Below are 20,565 nucleotides of genomic sequence, written 5' to 3'. Positions count from 1 at the left end.
GTGCCGAAAAACACAACCCCCTCCCCTGCAAACTATCACCGTGATAGGGGGAGTGGAGAAGGGTGGGCAGCACCTGGAGACTTGACACCCTTTCTGTGGATGGCACTATTATTAAGGGAGGAGATCGGAGAGTCGGTGGAAGATACAGGGCTTATGTCAACACACTGATGCAATTTTAGTAAACATGTTTAAAGCAAGGCCATTTGTTGAGAAGAAGAGAGGAGGGGGTCGAAATGTTTTTTTTTTTTTTTATTGCTGTTAAAAGAGGGGGGGGAAAAAGCTCTAAAATGCTTCGTCTCATAGATTTAGTTTCCGAATAGAGGTTTTGAATGAAATTATTTCGTAAGGCCAAAATAATGAATTAGTGGATCAACTTACATTTTTTTTTGTCAAATCTTTATTCCTAATTAAGACATATTTTAAGACAAAAACAAAAATATAGATTTAACAAATCGAAGGGATTTTTTGGGATCCAATGACTCTAAGCCAGTGTTGTTTTTCTCTTTAGTTCTTCATGAACCTATGTGAGAATTTTTTTTAAATGAATCAAATTAAATGAATACTTTATTCTGTAAATAAGCTGCATCTATAGGTTGAAACAATAGATCACAGCAAAATAACAGACGCTACAGGATGGCGAACGTCTGGAAACACGGTTGATATGTCATCCATCATTTGATGATGCAGAGGTATCTTTTCACACTGATGTTGCCATACATGTAAAAAGACAGACTGCGCGGACTTAATACTCTCAGAAGTCATTTTTCCGTCTGTTTTCTTCTATTTGATGCAACCTAAATTGGGACGGGAGAAACGAATTGCTAAATTTTTAATTAACTTCATAACATCTGCACTTGTGCTTTGAGAGAGCAGCGAGCTTTCCTTTTAACCTATTCCAGCACATTTGCACACCAAGGTAAATCTTGATGCTGGCACTCTTACAGAAAGGAAGGGAAAAAAAAAAAATCAAAAATGGAAATGAACTCTCACTTATGTGTGCAGATCAAAGAAGCAGAATTATTCAACTTTTTGCCATTGCTTGATCTTCAAAAAAAAAAAAAGGAGGAAAAGTAGGGGAGAATCGAGATGGATGAATCAGTTTGAGTTAGAGGGTTCTTCAGTTGTTTTAGTCCCATTTTCTCATGGAGTGGATTTACTCGTATACATCCTCACTTTCATGTATCATACATCACTGAACAGTTACCGAGGGAGGCATATCCAAACATGTAATTTATTATTTGCCCTCGGGCCGTTCCTCCTAAACTAAATTACAATACGTGTAAAACACAATTCAGACAAAGGGGTACAGGCCTAGGGGCTCCCTTCAGATTTAAAAACCATAGCAATTTAAAATCTTATAAAAGTCATTGTGTCGTTTTTTTTTAAAGGCTTAGATATTTAAAAGAAAATAAAATGTCATTTATATTTATCAATGAAATTGTGGCTAATTATTCACAGAGCATCCACTCATTCTAATCTTTTGAGTGATAATGATCTTCATAATCAAGGTTAAACTACACATATCCTCGAGTATAATGTCAAAAAGAAAAAAATATGATCAAAATAACCACATAGAAAATTACAAGGTTATTGTAATATATTTTAATATTTAAAATCGAGTTTATTCAATGTGTATTCAAATTAATAGAATAAAACTGAAGACAACCATGCACCTTCCTATTTAATTTGTGACTATTTATAATACATAACATAATGAACTCTTCTCACTAGTTGTTTTACACAAACAGGAACTCATATGCACTTCATAATCCCCGCAGACTATTGAGCAATTGATTATGATTCTGTTTAAATATTTAGTTTGTGTGTCACATACGGCACTTAAGTTTAAATCAAAATATATTTATTTCTGGTGTGTTAGCATTGGGTCAGCACCATATTGACCTGACAAAGAGCAGCTGGCTCATGTGTCGCTACGGAAACAAGAGGCCTCATACAGTTCACTGCAAACTGAAGGTAGGTAGAAAACCTCTAAAAGATTTTTATTGACAGACAAGGCATGCTGTCACAGTCACTGTATGCAGTAATGTATATATATATATATAAAATTATATATATATATATATATATATATATATATATATATATATCACCTTATTTCATACAAATGTTGAGAGAGAGAGAGGGCATTCATCTGTATTACGTGCTTATTCTAAACAAATTTCTGTTAGCTTTGATAACCATCCCCTTCAACATTACAGTCCTTTCTGGTAGAACCTTGTGAAATAGGAGCAGCCAGTCCCCCCCGACGCCCGCCCCCCCACCTCCTGGTTGCAGGCACCTGCACAGGCCGCCCCTGACTGATTTGGGTGATATCACAGCAGAGCTCCTTCAACAAATCTGTCTTTGATATGGCACACACAATGGCATCTCTATAGGACGCCAGCTTACTTTTCCAATGTGTGTGATTGTGTTAGTCTTGGACTGTGTGTGTGTGTGCGTGCGTGTGTGTGTGTGTGTGTGTGACTTTTTTTTTTTTTTTTTCAAACAATGGAAAATAGTCCCAAGACCAGAACTAGGGAGTAATATAAAGTGAACACTTATTTAGAGATTTTATTGTAAAGTGGCTTTACCTCATCTCACCACAAGAGGGTACCACTCCCATGCCCTATCTGCATACACAGTTCAAGGATAACTCACACACTTGTACAGGCTATAATATTGTATTAAACTACATTTAAAACATAAAAAAATTTAAAATAGCCATGCATCTGCAAACTAGTAACGGTTTATTACATTTTAGATGAGCGAATGAATCAGATTAATTTATTTCAAATTAGGTGGATCACTTCTACACTGATAGTGGTAAGGAAGTCGGGGGGGGGGGGGGGGGTCAGTATAACTATTACTAAGAAAATCAAAACAACATCCTATACATCCCCTACTTGGCAGCTTTTGTAAAGGCATCACTCAGTGGGCCTTGTAATTTTAATGGACTTGATATAATAACATACAGACCTGCGCAGCTCAGGTTCCCCCCTTGAACCAAGGATGTTTTTCAGTTAGACAGCGTAGGTTCAGGTGGAGGCCATAAAAAAAACAAAAACAACTTGTGGCACTTTTTTGCATCTACCTGAGTCGGTGGAACTGTGAGAAATGGAAATATTGTAAGAAAGGGAAAAAACCCCGAAAACAAACAAAGGAAAACAAGACAACCTCAATGCAGCTAGCGAGACGAGGGAGGGCGTGTATGCGTGTGTGGGGGTTGGGGGTGGCTGGTCCCTTGGCTTTGTCTGCCTGTTGAGTGGGGCCATCAGATAACAGCCAGGACAATGGAGCTCCATTCTGAGGGCTCTCTTAAATGAGCAGGAAGTGTCGGTGAGCGGCCGAGCAGGGTCTTCTGGTGGGCTCCCTGGGGTCTGCTCAGCCCTGACGGAGCACGCCTCCGCTGAATGAGTTGGAGAGCCGGGAGGAAATGAGAAGGCCCGTGGCCACCCAGACGGAGCCACGGGCGCCCTTTGATGCTGCCCCGGCGAGCCACAGTGTTTGCGGGGTGGAGGCAAGGTGATGGAGAGGAGACATTGGGAAAAAAAAAGACAAGGAGAGGATAGGATGGACAAAGACAGAAGAGTGGCGGACGAAACGGGAAGAGAAACGCAGAAAAAGAAATGAGAGGAAAAAGGAGCTTGCGTTTTTTTGTTTTTTTTCTCCTGTGAAACACCGTGTGGAAAGGCAGACAAAGCCCTGGATAGTCATTCAAAAAGAGCTTCAAATGCTTATACAAAGAATAAATGATGTGCAGTCTCGCATAAGCCCCCTTTACTATTTAATTTCCATCATCTGCTTGTGCATGTCTCGAGAAGGACTTGACAATGACGGTTGCAAATGTGGGCGACCGTCAACCATCTTGTGCAGTCTGATTGCCTCATTGTCAACCAGCATGGCATACCTCGCCATCCATAGAGAAATCTATTGATCAATCTCAAAATATATACCACCCAATTATAAAAACGATTGACATTTGGCAACCATTTGTCAGTCTTGGCAGCCAAAAGCCGATTTACTTCTGTGAGTTTGTGTTGTCCCACGAATACATGTGCCTGTTTCAGCACAAGGCGTTCTGCGCCGGGATCCACGTCGGCCTGTCCTGCATTTTCCCGCTGCCAGTCTGGTACGTGCTGAGAAGTGGGTCTGCTGGTGAGGTTAGCAGCCAGAAACACTTCCGTAACAGTCAGATCCTTGACTAGATAGATCAGCGAGCAGACTGGGGGCGGCGGGGGGGGGGGGGATTCCAAGGTTTATACAGCAGACTTTCTAAAGGCTCATCTAGGCTGGCCAGGCTGCACACAGGAAAGGCCTACATGACAATATGACTGAGTGATGGATGTGTTTATAGAGATTAAATGGGAAATATGTATAGAACAATGCCTTGTGCATTTCACTCTTTTACATTTCGACAGAGAATATATAGAATTGGTCAGGGGTTCAAAATTGGGTACACAGTATAGATCTAGTGAGTAGAGACAGTACTGTACTAGTACAACCATATAACACAACTTGCTTAGGCAGAGAAAATGAATGAATGGACAAGGCAGAACATTCTGGATTTTTGAAATTCAGTATATAATGTGATACAGTATGAGACTTAGTGGTAATTTACAAGGTTAAACAATTTTGCTGATGGAACTGATTATTGTCCTTATGTTTTAGCTCTGATCCACACTTGGGCGGTGAGACCTGTGACCTGTGCTTTTAAGGTGAGCCTTGCTGCACCGCTGACTCTCAAGAGTCCACTCCACAAAAAGTCTCACGCACAAAACTTAATCGTCAGAGGCTCTATAATAAACCAACACAAAGCCCTGGTGGCCAAAGCTAGAATATTGGTGGTGTGCAGTGAAAACTATTCAGTACTACGCAGTACAACACCCTTCAGAGAAAGCTCATTTTAAACAAACAGCCTTTCTTTCATGTATTGTATCTTAGTCTCTTATATTTGCTCCATATGCTTGTTATTGTTCTATTCTTGGTGCATTGCTTTAATCCCAGAAGAGAATAATCTCTGATAAGGCAATGTATATTAGGGAGGGTGCCTTTATAAGTCTCCAAATGACAATTTGTGGAAATTTTGTTGTTCCCCAGTTGTTCTGAATGCTGGGGACCTGCAGTTAAAAGTGAAAATAGTGTTGATGGAGTGAAGGGGAGGCAGACAATGCAGCAGCAGCTCTTACAATGAGGTTCAAGGCTGTGTCCCCATTGTGCGCTGGAGCTGCACAATGCTCTGGCACAGTCTAGGAAATAACACATCCCACCACCAGACTCCGCAGACAACTGCCTCCCCCCCTTCGGAGAGCACGGGCAAAGCAGCTCCCCCTGCGCGCTCGAAAGCAACCTTGCCGCTTCCAAATTGAGACGAAACTCCACCCGCTCGCCGGCAGTTTGTCAGCGAAAGACAAGCTGAACGATGTCTGTGTGGCAAATACCTCCAACCTCCTCAGAAAATGAACGGATATGGTGATTCAGTGAGGAGAACTGCAGCTCACCCACAAAAATAAAAATACCCTGTTCAGGCTAGACACAGAGCAGAGGAGTGTTATGTTTTAAATCTGTGGCACCGTACCGGGATGTAAGTACAGCCAAGGCCAAAGGTGTCGAACAATCTGACCTTCTGTTCTCTTCAGAAGATATGCAAGACACGCTCAGAAAACGCCTTGACCTTTCCAGGATCTACTGCGGTTCTGTGCTCGCCGACATGGAGGAGCGGGAGAGAGGCGCAATATTAAAAGGACACATCCTCAACGAGGTAACGCAAAACAATTACATAATACAACGCCATCCGCTCCTTAGTCACATGCAAAAAGATAACACGACCAAGTGTGCCGTTTTCCTGTTTGAACAACAGGGCTTAAAAAGGACGCTAAGCAGGCCATCGTCTGTGTGGCTGCCTCATTGTGGTCGTAAAACACAATCATCAAGGATGCTTGGACACACACACCCTCCAGCGGTCCCTCTGGAGCCTGTGGACGTGAGCCAAGGAAAAGAAAGGGCAGCAGGGTGCTGCGCCGCCTCCCCCAAGACGGATGACACGGACGGATGATGAACGGACACGGCCGGCGTAGGTGTGGACAGGGTCAAGGGATGTTCACCGCCGCCGAACGCTCGCGGCAGACGCCTCTGCTTCAACACAAAAAAAACACAACACTTGTTCCAATTGAGGAACACGTTAAAAACGGAGGGAATGGTGAAAACACAGAAAACCGCCGTGTCTGACAAGCGGTTTACTGGAGAGGGGTGGGAAAAAGGGAGGAAGATTATTCACAGAACTTTGACAAGAAGTAATTAGATCGTAGCGGCTGTCTGGGGAAATCTAGACATGCTTAATTACAGATTCCTTCCCGCTTAGGAGGATTCTTTGCAGTGTAAGAAAAAAAAACTCCCTGAAGTTAGTTGAATATGCCTCACAGGCCACAGGACATGGTGGTATAACTAAATAATGGAGACCAACCTCCCATCATATAATGGTTGAAAGAACATCTTAATTCACTGGAATTGCTTTGCAGACACTCCAAGGAATGCTGTAATAAGGAACACACTGGTAAATTACAAACGGCAACATAATCGCAGGAATCAAGAGAGCATCATAAAATAAATGAGTAACGATGTCGAAGGCATCGAAAGCACGGTAAACAATGGATGATAAGTGACAGAGGGTGGAACGGGAAGGGAGAGGTGATGAGACCGAGACGCGAGGAGCCGCCCGCCGCCCGCCACCCACAGCCTCGCAGACAAGGTCGTTCCAAAAGAGCGTGCCATGGGGGGTCAGAACAAGCGTCCCATAGAGGAGATAATAAAGGAACAATAGGAGGAACTATAGTCCAAAAGATGACCGGAGCCTCTCCTTCGCACAAAACATCGGAGAGACCCTGTGAGAGCAGGTCATGCCTGAATGAGAGGGGTGGATGAGTTATTTTTATAATGTAATTAACACCGATGCAGCAGATAAAATGGGAACATAGTATATCTCGATAAACAAACTAAAGCTGGCTTCACGTCTTTGAGTTTGCGAAGGCCTCAACATAGTGTTACACGATAACCACATCTAAACATTTATAGAAGGCAAATGTTTGTTTCAATGAGTGGGAGCCTTTTGTTGCGCAGACGTTCACTTCGATTGGCTCCCGCACGCCACTTTAACTCTCGTGGATCGGGGTGCCACGCTGGAATGCAGACTTCCGTTTGGGTTTTTAAGGACTTTTTAAGGACTTGTCTGTGTCATGCAGGAGAAGGGCTACATGTACGTCTAGCTTTAGGGTTAAGGTTCCATATCCTTTTCCACTCAACGCATTGTTCCCCTTTTGCCGCAGATTAATATCTTGTTTAAACAGCCACCAGACACACCACGCCGTCGGTGTGTTCATAAATCCTCCGGAGCTGATCAACACAATGGCCCGCATTCTTGTAAAAGGCAGCCGCTCGTATCACCCCATTTATATCACTGCGTCTCCAGCCGACTGGAGACACATGAATTCTAGGAATTTTAAGACTGTAATGGAAACAACGCCGAGTATCTTCTTTATTTCATTAAGTCAAACCGTGAGTGAATCAACGGCCCCTCACACCTTGGAACCTGTCCAGCCAACGCTGCGTTACTACAGATGACCTCCCACCTACCCTCCCCTGCTTCGCTCCAACCGCATATTGAGCAATGACGGAATAACAACAACGCGGGCAAAAGGTCATAGAGGACTTTATAATTCATATACTGCAGCATCAAACTCCAGCAAGACCTCACAGGTGGAATTGCCAAACACCTTGTGCTGCGGTTGGATTACGGTGAGGGATTCATCGCAGGGACTTGACGAACAAACGGTCACGTCGGGGCCAGGACATTAACATGTATGAAATGGACAGTTTTCTAGCTCTTGATTGAACCTTTTGAACATTCAAAATCTTGCGACAAATGAAGCTCTGGTCCATCGGTAGCGAACCCGTCCCACTCATTATTTGACAAAACACTCTTTCATGTGCGCCCCGATGACTATTTTAAGACGTGGTTGAAGGTCTGTGTGTGTGCGCGCGTGCATATTCATTACCGACGCAGCCAGTCAAAGGCTCCCTTGGGCTAATAATGTTGTAATTAATCAACGATATTCTGCCAGAATAGCTTGAATTGGGGCAACAAAAAGCCAAGGCAAGTATAAGACAACAAAGCAGCGGTTTCTTGCTCTTCAATAAGCCCGTGCTTATCTGTCCCTTATCGTGGGGGGAAAATATGGTAAAACGTGTAAGTTCACACATAGAATGAATATAGGTTATGGAAAAAATGACTCTAAAACTATCATCTGGACCAGATGGACTCCTTCTAAAGCCACCGGGCGGTGGCTTGTTACAATGGTTGGAATACTGCAGCGGGACATGTGCTTTTACACGTAGCCTTTGCCACACGGAATGGGAGAGGTTCATTCAAAAAATACAAAATCTCCATTTCCATTGTTACACTGTTTGTATTAACTCAAGTCAATCCGAACCTCTCCTCAGATTCTAATCTCCGTTCGTTTTAATTGAGTCCTACAACCATGACACAAAAGGATCTCACACAGCTGCCAGCAGAGCCGGTTTGCAACACGTTTCACACAATGACGCAAAGAACTGACCGTAATCGTTGCAATCGTTCCTCAAAACAAGCTTCCATTTTGGTGATATGACGTACGAGTACAGACTTGGAGACCCGCTTATAGAAACAATATCGCATAATAAACTGTATTATTATTTTTTTTTAATTCAGCTAAAAACCTCCCATCCTTTATCCAGCAACTTTTTCCCCCCCTATTCACTTCAGACAAAGACAGAATCCTGCCACACAATCTGTGATCAGAGTCAAGGTGGAGTTTGATCCTTGAACCAAGCTGCCATGTGTGATTGAGTTTCACCAGGCTCTCCTGGGTGGAAGAGTCCCTTACCTGCTTTAAACACCCAGCCATTACATCCAGGAAATGAACAACCTGTAATACCGCTGACAGATACGGGGGTCTGGTGTTCCACCCCAAACCCGCCGACAATACTACTTTGATCCGGCCTGGCTTTTCACAGTGCTATACATTGTGTAAGTCGTACCTCCCTGCTTGTAGCTCCTTTGTAGTTCTCCGGTGACTCGACAGAAGGGAGGGTCCCTCCATAGCCGGGGCTGAGCTGTGGAGGTGCGGCAGGGAAGGGGGTCGGGATGGTAGTTACTGAAAAGTGGTAATTAGTTAATTACTCACTGGGACCGTCTCACGGACGCCGATTACACCCGATTTTAGACCAAATCCCACTTTTAATGAAAGTGACTCGATGAAATGGCCTTGCTCAGCCATGGTTTAAAATAGTCTCTCAGATGCTCTAATCTTCCAGATGAGGGCTAATCTAGGTCAAAGTGAAGTGTTTGAATTAAACCTGGCCGGAGGCAGGTTTATCTTTGGATTCATGGACGTGGGCCTCCAGGTCGACATAGACAACAGAGAAACTTGATTATCTGGAATTATTTTGATGGTGATGAAGGACCACCACCAACACCAGACAGGATGTTGGTGTCGTGCCATGTTGTAGACATCAGCTGACCAGTCTTGAAGTAGGACTTCCTTGTCCACAACTAATTCATCTTCATTTTAATGTAAGCAACGTTCCAGACAGGCATTTTTAAATTCTGTATTTATTTAAGTAGGATTAGCTTAGTGCTCTAAAAATGGCGACCAGTCCATAGCAACCGTCAAACTTCCCTCTAAACAACGCATGGTCTGGTAACCATGGTTCTATTGCACATCCTCCACAACATACCTGGCTTTAGAATCGCTGGATTATTAGAACCAAGCCAAGTTTGTTTGAGTGGGGGCCTGCAGCAGCTTGATCGTTCAGTTTATTTTCGGCTAAAATTATACAATGTAAAAAAAAAAAAGTATTATTGTGAATTATGACTTTAGTGTTTTCAGTGGGTGCTTGTTGTGAAGATTAGCTTTTCTCGCAGAGGAGAGAGAGCTTTCTCGACAGGACTCTGATTGCACTTGGCTAAATAAGTTTTAAACCCCTCACCAAACCTAAGTACGTAGATAATTAGAGTAATATAGTTGATTATTACGTTTATCGGCCACACCGATCGGAGTGACGTAAACTTGGCGTTAAGCGCAAACAGGAAGCAAGAGTGTCGCCCCCCCCCCCGATAATTGAATGGTAAAATATGAAAATAACAACATTAACTAGTAACGGCCCCTTTTAAATGTCCCGTAACTGCAATTTAGTCACTCAAGTTTGAAAAACATAACTTGACATTATTAGTTACTGCAACACAACAACGGTGGAAAGTAACGGCGTACACGTTCTTCGTTACTGTTCTTTTAGCGCACATTTTCAAGTATCTGCATTTACCGTAGTTAAAAAAAAAACAAAACAGGATTTATATTCATATATCTGAAGTATGTCTCGTACAATTATTTAGTAAATTGTAATCAGGATGCCTATCGCATATGGAGTAGGTACCCTAACCCTGTATGACCTGTTACAGGCTCTGTTATCTCAGGACTTTTGGATATTTTTCAGCTGTTTCTTTTTTGTTAACTTCAAGATTTATAGCATATTGACATTTTTCAAAAAAAAAAAAAAAAAAAGTATGTTCTTTTTACTTAATTGTTATTGCCTGTTGTTTTCATGGGTGCTTCTGTAAACACCACCATAAAGTAGCTCTCTATCAGTCATTTAAGAAGAAGAAGAAGAAGAAACAAAAAACATTCACCGAAGGGAAAATGTCGATGTGGTGCTTTCCCTGTTTCTAGACTCATTTTGCGTCAGGGCGTTTGTGCTTTTTACTTGAAGATGAAGAGCTCCGAGTGTCTCCTCCAGCGACAGGGCAAGCGACGCGGAAGACGGTTCGCAGTAGGACCCTGAGGGAATAACGCCGCCGGGCTCCCGGAATGGACAAGCGCACCTTTATGGAGCCGCTGCCCGGAGGAGATGGGGAAAGAACCTCCCGGAGCAGTTCAACACAATGACAAAAAAGGTGAAACTTTGAGCCATGTTATTGGCTGAAAAGGAGCCGGACAGGAAAACACCATGGCTCCCAGTGCCAGGGCGCCCTCCTCTATATATGGAATCAAATAGACAGCGACCTTTTGGTGCTGGACTGGAGCTCGGAGGACCGGGAAGATAAATAATACCGCCGGTCATTATCTGGGTCCGAGATGAGCTCTTCGGTGGCGGTGTACAGGAACGTTTACACCGAGGACAGGTTCAAGCAGACGTATGGCTCCGAGGAGAAAACGGGTGGAGGCGCAGGGCTCGGCCGGAGGCTGGCGGAGCGGTGCAGGTGCTCTCGCCGGGCTTGGCTTCACCTGTTGGGGGAGAGGGTTCCCATCCTCACCTGGCTGCCCAGGTACAGGCTGAAGAAGTGGATTTTAGGAGACACCATAGCAGGGCTGACTGTGGGTATTCTGCACATTCCCCAAGGTGAGATGGGAAAATGATGCTCAACCTAATATGACGCAACATAATTAACAATAAAATACAATATACATTTATATATTTTTTACTTTACACGATTCTCGTCTTTACAGAATTTCGTTACTGTTCTAGACTATTGTTCTTACTATTGTTATACTATTTCTATTACTATTTTTTATACTTTTCTTAATATTTCAATATTATTTTTATTACTATTTACTTTCATGATGTTGTGGCTGACTTTATATAAGAATTTCACAGCCAGCAATATCTGATTCCATGCTGTTTTGTTGTGCGTATGACAATAATTTAAAAAACAACCATATTCCTTGAACCTTAATTGGGGGAAAATATGTTGTGGATATATTTTTTGACGCTATTTTATAAAATGATTTTATATAATCACTGGTGTGTTTATATGCTACAATGCTGTGGCCTGGAGACGTCTTTTATTATTACTTAACTGAATTATAATATGCACTCTTAAGTGATGACAACACTGTGCACTTGGGACACAAGCAAAAGTTGGCTAAACATTCCCGACATAAACACACATAATAAACAGACATAAACACACATAAACACACATAATAAACAGACATAAACACACATAATAAACACATGACCTGTTGTCAACCTGTCTTCATATCTGACCCCGTACAGGTATGGCCTTTGCTTTACTAACATCTGTAGCACCGATATTTGGCCTGTACACCTCCTTCTTCCCTGTGGTCCTGTATATGATGTTTGGCACAGGCCGCCATGTTTCCACAGGTAGGAACCACTGCATATTTTTACATCAACTATTCATGATCTCTCTACCGGGAGCCTTTGTTATCCTTCCTCTTGTTTGTTTGCGCTGCTGATGACGTGACGTGTCTCAGGTACCTTCGCTGTGGTGAGTCTGATGACAGGCTCCGTGGTGGAGCAGCTGGTACCGACTCCTCTGGAGCCAAACTCCAGCATCTCAGAGGCTGCGGACTTCGAGGCCCAGAGGATCGGAGTGGCCTCCGCTGTGGCACTTCTCTCAGGAATTATTATGGTATGGCCAATAGAGATGGTGGCAAATCAATAGAGCTGGATATTGATTTTTATTGTTACTAAACAATACTATTGTTGATAAAATGTCCTTTATCTTTCTTATGCAGATATACAGAGTTTACAATCAAGTATGCTTTAAAATTATATTTTAAAATTCTTATTGAGCACTGATGCTGATGAGATCCACTACTTTAGCTGAAATTTGGCATTGAATGCCACAGAAGTTTTTGATTCTTGATATAATTTATTTGGTTTTTGTCAATACCATAAAATGAGTGAATTTACACACCCAGCCCCGCCAATGAACTTGATGACAAACATTCACATTAATAGATCAGTGTTTCTCTCTAGTTTGCTTAAAATTGCATTACACTTCATTCCCAGATAGATAGATAGATAGATAGATAGATAGATTGATAGATAGATAGATATGCATTCCCACGATGCATTGTGACTTAACCCTGTATCAACCCTTTGTGCCCCAGCTCTGCATGTTTGCGCTCCAGCTGGGCTTCCTCTCCACCTACCTGTCGGAGCCAATCGTCAAGGCATTCACCAGCGCCGCGGCCTTTCACGTCACCGTATCACAGCTGCAAAGCATGCTGGGACTGCGACTTCCCCACCACACGGGGACCTTCTCGCTTTTCAAGGTACACAGCGCTGCATCAAATCCAAGCGGGCCATGGGAGGGGGGGTCTGTAAAGGAATTTGTTAGCACAGTTATTATCAGAATGTACTGGTAATTTCACATGATATCGCGATATCTGTAACTATCCAAACATGTCCAAACATCCATGTTAAATAAATACTGCGGTTGATTTATTTCAATTGTATGGTGAGGTAAAGTATGACAAAACTTGTTTTGAGATAAAGCTCCCTCAATTATTTTTAATTTCATTTTAATTTCATTTTAAATGTTTACGTTTTATGTCCTTATTATCATGAATTTTGAATACAAAATTGTGTATGATGATACAATATGCCTTTCACTATTGAGAGGACACTAGTCTATTGATTTATTATCCAATTTCTGTTCTCTATTTGAAAACAGTACTACTGACATAAGCGAAAACTCATAAAGCTAAATATCAATACAATACAATATTTAACATTAAAATAAACTATCTGCATGCTGCATCTTGCCGTGTTGCAGACACTAGCGTCTGTGATGGAGAACCTGCCTCATACCAACATGGCTGAACTACTCATCTCGCTGGCGTGTCTGGCCATCCTGGTTCCTGTCAAGGAGATAAACACACGCTACCGCAGTCGCCTGCGGACTCCCATTCCTGTGGAGATTCTCACGGTTGTAATCACGTTCTTTCTACTTTCTACTACACAACAAGCCATTGTGAATCCTGTGTGAGTCATAGATGTAACTAAGTAATCCATTATTATCATTATTAGTAACAGCATTATTGTATTTGTGCATTTCAGGTGATTATAGCTACTGGAGTGGCTTACGCCTCCTCTCTGGACTCCGCCTACGGCATTCAGATAGTCGGCCATATCCCTGCCGGGTAAGTCTTTTTTATTTCGCTGATGGCCCAATGTGATTTTTCTGTAGCTTGACTATGATTTTGGAATCCTCAGCTTCCCAAGTCCCCGAATGCCTGCCTTGCACACATTCCCTGACATCGCCGGAGACACGGTGGCCATAACCTTCGTAGGCTACGCTGTGTCAGTGTCGCTGGCCATGATCTACGCCGATAAACACAGCTACTCCATACATCCCAACCAGGTAAGGCCATGTAGAAATCCAGCTCATTTTTTTACCAATTCCAATGTATTTTTTTTTATTCCATCAATCGTATATGATATGATATGATTTAAAAAAAACACCAAAAATCATTTAAATAAAGCACTATTAAAAAGAGTTCTCTCAGCTATATTATATAGTAGATGCACAATGTAGAACTTTTCAGTGGGCTACATTTTCCGAGACCAAGAGTGTGTCCCTGTAACCATAGCAACTCACTCTCCCGATCCTGTCCCCCAGCCTGACAGCACAGGAGAAGTGGAGACACTTTGCTGACACAAAAGCTGACCCTCTTCGTAGCATGCATGCAAATAAATGTCAATTTGACAAATTTATATATTTCAATTTACAAGTGTCAACTGATCAAAATGCGCGACTGTCGCGCAAAAATGGGGACGTTTGGTCAATCATCGAGTGATGTGGACGATGCTGGGGTGGAAAGTTACATAACAGCTATATAATCTAACATATAATGTTCAATATATCAAAAACCATAGGGGTAAAAATTATAATTGTTATGCCACAAATCAGTACAAATGGCAATGATTTTATTCAAATTCTCATCACATGGGGTGCCAATCCACGGAGGTTTGTACGTGTACTTAACTATGCTGTTGTCACGGGGCGCCCCAGTGACCCACCGGGTTCAATTCCGGCACGAGGCCATTTGCACCATGTCATCCCCTCTCTCTGTGCCCCCTGCCTTCCCTTTCTCCCCACACGGTCACTATTGAATAAAGCATGAAAATGCCCCCCAAAAAAAAAAAATGCCGTTCTTAGATCGAACGTCGGCGAGTCGGAATGACTGGATCGCAAGACTTGACTTTTTTTTTTAAAAAGTCAAAAAGCCAAAAGGTTTGAGAACCAGTGATTTTGACCTTTTTCACATCAAGGACCCTCGGTTGGATACGCATTAGGCCACGTAACCCATTTGATACGGTTTTGTCTCTGGGACCTGAATCTGAGAAGATTTATGGTGTTAGATATAATTAAGTCTAAACTTCCATGACTGTCTATACTATATTTGGGCAGATAACAGTGAAAATAGGCTCAAAACAGTCATTATTACACGTCTTCTCGCAGTGCTAACGTTTTGTAAATGAAATAATGGTGAAATTAAACTATTAGTCATTTTGCTGGGGACCCCTTGGAACCTCTTCAAGGACCCCTGGAGGTCCCCGGGGCCCACGTTGATAACCACTGACGTATTCATGTATAATGTATAATAAAGAAGTCATTTGGGATGTGTGCTTGTCATGAACAACCACACGTCTGACCTTTGTTTTTTTCTGTCCCTAGGAGCTGCTGGCACATGGCATCTCCAACACCGTGTCCTCTCTCTTCACTTGTTTCCCGAGCTCAGCGACTCTGGCCACCACGAACATCCTGGAAACTGCCGGGGGATTCACACAGGTACTGTGCTCATGGCTTAAGAGGGTAGAGTTGTGGTTTTTTTTTAACCCCCCCCCCCCCCCCCCCCCTTTAAAACACATTTGCACTTACATTTGTGAACTCTGTCACTTTTAGAGAATCAGAATCATAGGGACATCCGCTGTCACATTTAATCATTTATGAGCAATGTCCTCACAAAAAAAAAGGTCTTGAGCTATAACTATATTCGTACCAAAAAGTAATTGTTGCATCTCATCAAACGTTACTTTCATGTTTGGAAATCTCGGAGCCCTTTCAAGTGTAGGGTGAGTTATGCAGTATGAATGTTTGTTTGTAATTTGATTTCCTGTTCGTGGAGCTGCAAACAAAACCCATCCATCGCTTCAAAGGAATCCCATTCACGTGTCCGGGCGGCGTTATTTGTTCATAATAAGCACTGTACAGCCAAGCAACACAGTGAAGTCACAGTAAATACCTCTCCGGTGTTGTTGCGATAATCCGCAAAAAGGAAAAAAAATGATGCGTTAAAATAATAGTTAAGGGTGTTTTTTTTGTTTTTTTGTTTGTTTCTCCTGCAGCTTTCTGGGTTATTCACCAGTCTGGTGGTTCTGATCGTCCTCCTGCTGATTGGACCTCTGTTCTACTTCCTCCCAAAGGTGCGGTGTGTATGTGTGTGCACGTAGAATGTGTTTCAGTTACACGAAGGAAAGAAAGAACGCAAGCGACTGAGTGGAGGGAGGACAAAGAGAGGGAAAGTTGAAGGCATCCTTCCGTGTCTCTCCAGGCGGTTCTGGCGTGCATCAACGTCACGAGCCTTCGACAGATGTTCCTGCAGTTCCAGGACCTACCCGACCTGTGGAGAATCAGCAGGATCGACTTTGTAAGAACGCTGATTGATACACACATTTTGAACAAGCATGCTTGCTTTCTGTGAATCAGAGAAAGAAACAAATCAGAACACAAAAACTCATTACCAGACAAAAAACGACTCCAAATTGCTAAAAATTATTATTAAATATTATATAAGCAAACCCTTTTATGATTATACAAAAAATGCATTGAAATAAACGTACATGTAAATTTCTCTTTTGAATTATTATTTTTATTATTTATTATTATGATCCGATAGTCTTTTCTTTTAAGATTCAATATACAAAAATACATTTTTTTCATGCATTTATTAGCTGGTAGGACCTCGCAATCCTTGCAACGCACATATTATCATCATCGCATTGCAGCATTTTACATTATTCACATTCAATTCTTTCAGTGATGGTGGTCCATTTTGTCTGAATTGGTTCTATGTTCAAACTACATAAAACCAGCTCATCATAGATATTATTACAGTTTATATTTGAACTAACACCTGTGCGGGTTTTTAAACCGATATTTGACCGTTTGGGAACCTGTGCCTCAGATCGTCCTTCATCTCTGGCGCCCCCTTGTGAGGGCCTGGCATCCCAGATTGGAAATCCCTGTATCAGATGATATTCATTGGGTTTAAAGCCAATAAGGTTCAGGCTTGGACGTAGGTCTGTTATATTGTGAACTGAAAAATTACGATTAGTGCAGTGTAATTACATTTTCCTATACCCTATATCCGATCGGATATTTTGGCAGAACCTAACCAAAATGAACCAGAACTCTCTCTGTGCAGATGGTGTGGGTGGTGACCTGGCTGTCCGTGGTGGTTCTCAACGTGGATCTAGGTCTTGCCATCGGGGTGGTGTTCTCCATGATGACTGTAATCTGCCGCACACAGACGTACGCTTTCCCTTCATACAAATAATATTGTGGTCATTATATAAGAAATTGCCTTTACCTTTGGATATACAGGATGTGAATTCTCGCCTCTCAGATTTCACATCCATTCTTACAGTTTATGAGAAAAAATATAATTGAATATGTCTCGGACTAATTACGGTGTGTACTGTCTTATCTGAATTACAACAGAGCTGGTTGTTCAGTGCTTGGCCGGGCCAGCAACACAGAGATCTACAGACCGATGGAGAACCACAGCAAGGTGACCATATATACTGTGTGTGTATATGTGTATATATATATATATATATATGTATATATATATATATATGTATAATCAGCTTTACATAGAAACACTCCTATATACTATAATTTTCCCCACTTCATTTACACAATAAATATAAAAATCCAAACTCACAAGTCCAGTACAGGATGCCTTCCATCCTGCTTCTCAGTCTTTCAAAGCCCAGGCAACATGAATGAATCCAGTTGTGGGCCTGGGTAGGGAAGCTTGCTGCTTCTATTTTCTCCTTTTACTGTAAAGTGCATTCAGACAGCGGCGCGATACGGCACTTTCAACAACTCCCGCCTCGTCCCCTCAGTGCTACGAGGTTCCCGGAGTGAAGATCCTGACGTACAACGGGCCCATCTACTACGGAAACCGCAGCTTCTTCCGGGAGGAGATGAGCCGGCTGCTGGGCCTGACGCCAGAGAGGATCCGCGCTCTGGAGAAGGCCCAGAAGGCGGCGGAGAAGAGGGAGAGGGAGACCACCGTCAGCACCGTGGTGCGGGCTGCTGCACCGAAAAAAGAAAACAACCATATACGTTTCATTCTGTTACCGGTTTATGTCATTGGTTTTTTTTGTTTGTTTTTTTTCCCTCACCCTTCAGGAGAGAGGCGTCGCAAACACGTCGTTCTCATCGGAAAACGAGTTCTTGAAATCTGGTAAAGCCTTGAAAGAAAGGGTGACTTTTCAAGGATTATGTTGAATTTGCATCCAATTAATAAATCAATAATATTCTTCCATATATTGTTAAATGGGATGATTTGAATTGATTAAAGGGATTTTATGGCAGTGGAAAGTTGGGAAATGCTAATTGTTTAAGATATGTGATGCAATATATGTGATGCAATAGTATGTTAAATCGTACTTTTTTTTTTCAAGTTCTTTTCATCATTTAATTTCTCTTTCTTAATAAGCAGAAACGTCTGAGAGCGGGATCCAGGCCGTGCTCATTGACTGCAGCAGTGTGATCTTCGTTGACGTCGCAGGAGCCCGACTCTTCATACAGGTGGGTTTCGGTTTGACATGTGCTGAGGTTTGAACAGCCGAAAACGAAAGAGGCTTTTCCCGCCGTGCGGTTCTTGATTGATTGTTTTATTCTGGCTTTTTCAGATGTGTATTGAGTGCCAGAAAGTGGGGGTACGCATTTATTTAGCGCACTGCAACGGTAAGGCTGAATTCCAATATCCGCCTCCATAACTTACTATGAGCATCAATATAAGTGATTGTTTTATTGGTAAGAGGGGCAGTTCATTTACATTATTGTGTATATTATGATAATCATTCATCTCTTTTCATTTAGAAAGTGTCTTAAAGATACTCACGTCCAGCGGCCTTATGAACTACGTGAACCCACAGCATATTTTTGTGACGGTCCACGACGCTGTGGTCCACATTCAGCAGCAGAAGGTAGCTTCCGCAACACGCACGTGACACTTTTTGCCCGACCTTCAACGCGATAACATCAGTTACGTGATTTGAAAGCAACGAAAGTTCGGTTTTCTTTTTTCCTCCGCCGCAGGAAAAGCCTCCGGAGACCACCACGACGGTGTGGGTGTGAGACCGACGACGGGTCGCGGGTCACCGATCGAAACCCTGCGTGTGGGACAGGCCCACTCCGACGCAGTGTGTTGCCGCTGCGTGCCAAGAAAGACCAAATATATGTACATTATATCTCATTCCAACCAAAGACACCGCACCTCCTGATATCACTAATTAGCACACCTTACACCAGATGGAGAATGAATTAATGACATCACCTGGGGAACGTCCCGAATCCCTTAAGTTGCCGCTGCCGCCGTCGCTCCACCACTACCCTGCTCTGGATGTTTCCGGACCCGGGAGGCCATTTTCACGTTACTGTTCCAAACTCTACGGCAGATGAGAGAAGCTGTTTGAGCCGATGAAGCCTCTTTGGGGTGCGGGGGTACGCTGGTGATCTTCCAGGGGAATGCGTTTCAAGATTTTCGTGTGACGTCACTGGACTGGCGGCCAAAAAGAAAGAACATTCGTGTGCCAACCCCCCCAACGTTCCAGAATGGAGACGTCCGCTCACAAATGGTCACAAGTGAGCGGATTGCAACGGTGCAATCGAGAACGTCGCATTTAACGACCCCAAAGCAGATCAACTGTCCCATGTCAGTGGCACTCTTCTCCTCCCAGGCCGAGGGAGAGTCGGTAGCGTTGAGTTTGGTTGGACCTTGCCGACACTTGCCATCTTATTGGGCTCCACCGCTCTACTGTGCGGAGCCTCTAGTGCGCCGAGGCCATCCCCAGGACTTCCCACGCCAGCCGCACGGGATTGTCCCCCATGTTGAGTTTATAACAACATGTCAGATGTGTTAAAATGCACCTCAGATATATTGGAACACTACATCTGACACCCGAAAGGAAATCGTCGCCTATTAGGAAAGGTTTAATGATTAAATCCTACCACACTCACACACACACTAGTTTCTCTTTTGTATAGAAGTCAACCTTTCACAGCTATGGCTGGCAGTTACTGAAATTAAAATGTAAGTTACAGATATGAATTATTTTTATATATTTTTATCGATCCATAACTTTAATTGTTCAGTTTTAAATTGCAATTTTCATATTTATTTTGTGCAACTCATATTGCAATATAAAATAGAAAAATACATTATTAAATGCACTGAAATAAAAACTTTCTTAAGATTATGTATGTTTGTATCAGCTGGTATATTTGCCGACATAAGCATCTCACTTATCTGTAACGTTGCTTGTAAATGTCAGATAGTTATTGACTGATATTGGGTCTACTCGAAAAAAAATGCAAATCATATTTTCTGAGGTTTGTTTTGTGGACAATAAAATCTACTTTCTAAATATTGTAATTATCTTTGTCTCATAATTATTAATTACCAATTTACCATAAAGGGGAAA

General features: G+C 42.6%; 1 protein-coding gene across 1 annotated transcript; it reads left to right on the top strand.

Annotated features, from left to right (window-relative positions):
* Window positions 1–10,951: 10,951 nt before the first annotated feature.
* slc26a10 (solute carrier family 26 member 10) lies at window positions 10,952–20,516 on the top strand. Its single transcript, XM_080015794.1, has 18 exons — window positions 10,952–11,427; window positions 12,085–12,195; window positions 12,306–12,463; window positions 12,948–13,112; window positions 13,616–13,768; window positions 13,900–13,982; window positions 14,056–14,203; window positions 15,521–15,634; window positions 16,192–16,269; window positions 16,398–16,493; window positions 17,271–17,377; window positions 17,567–17,636; window positions 17,977–18,159; window positions 18,266–18,320; window positions 18,579–18,667; window positions 18,772–18,826; window positions 18,962–19,068; window positions 19,181–20,516. Exons 1-18 carry the CDS (start codon window positions 11,163–11,165, stop codon window positions 19,217–19,219), a joined length of 2,076 nt encoding a protein of 691 aa, XP_079871920.1. The 5' UTR covers window positions 10,952–11,162; the 3' UTR covers window positions 19,220–20,516.
* The last annotated feature ends 49 nt before the right edge of the window (window positions 20,517–20,565 follow it).

The sequence above is a fragment of the Zeus faber genome, assembly GCF_960531495.2.
Source record: "Zeus faber genome assembly, chromosome: 15".
NCBI classification, from domain to species: Eukaryota; Metazoa; Chordata; class Actinopteri; order Zeiformes; family Zeidae; genus Zeus; species Zeus faber.
This window is presented reverse-complemented; position numbering and strand designations above follow the sequence as displayed.

Excerpts from the sequence above, each read along its gene's own strand:
- slc26a10 (XM_080015794.1), top strand. The coding sequence starts at position 11,163 with ATGAGCTCTTCGGTGGCGGTGTACAGGAACGTTTACACCGAGGACAGG. Across the intron at positions 16,270-16,397 it reads TGTTCTACTTCCTCCCAAAG|GCGGTTCTGGCGTGCATCAA; the intron begins GTGCGGTGTGTA and ends GTGTCTCTCCAG. Across the intron at positions 19,069-19,180 it reads TCCACATTCAGCAGCAGAAG|GAAAAGCCTCCGGAGACCAC; the intron begins GTAGCTTCCGCA and ends CCTCCGCCGCAG.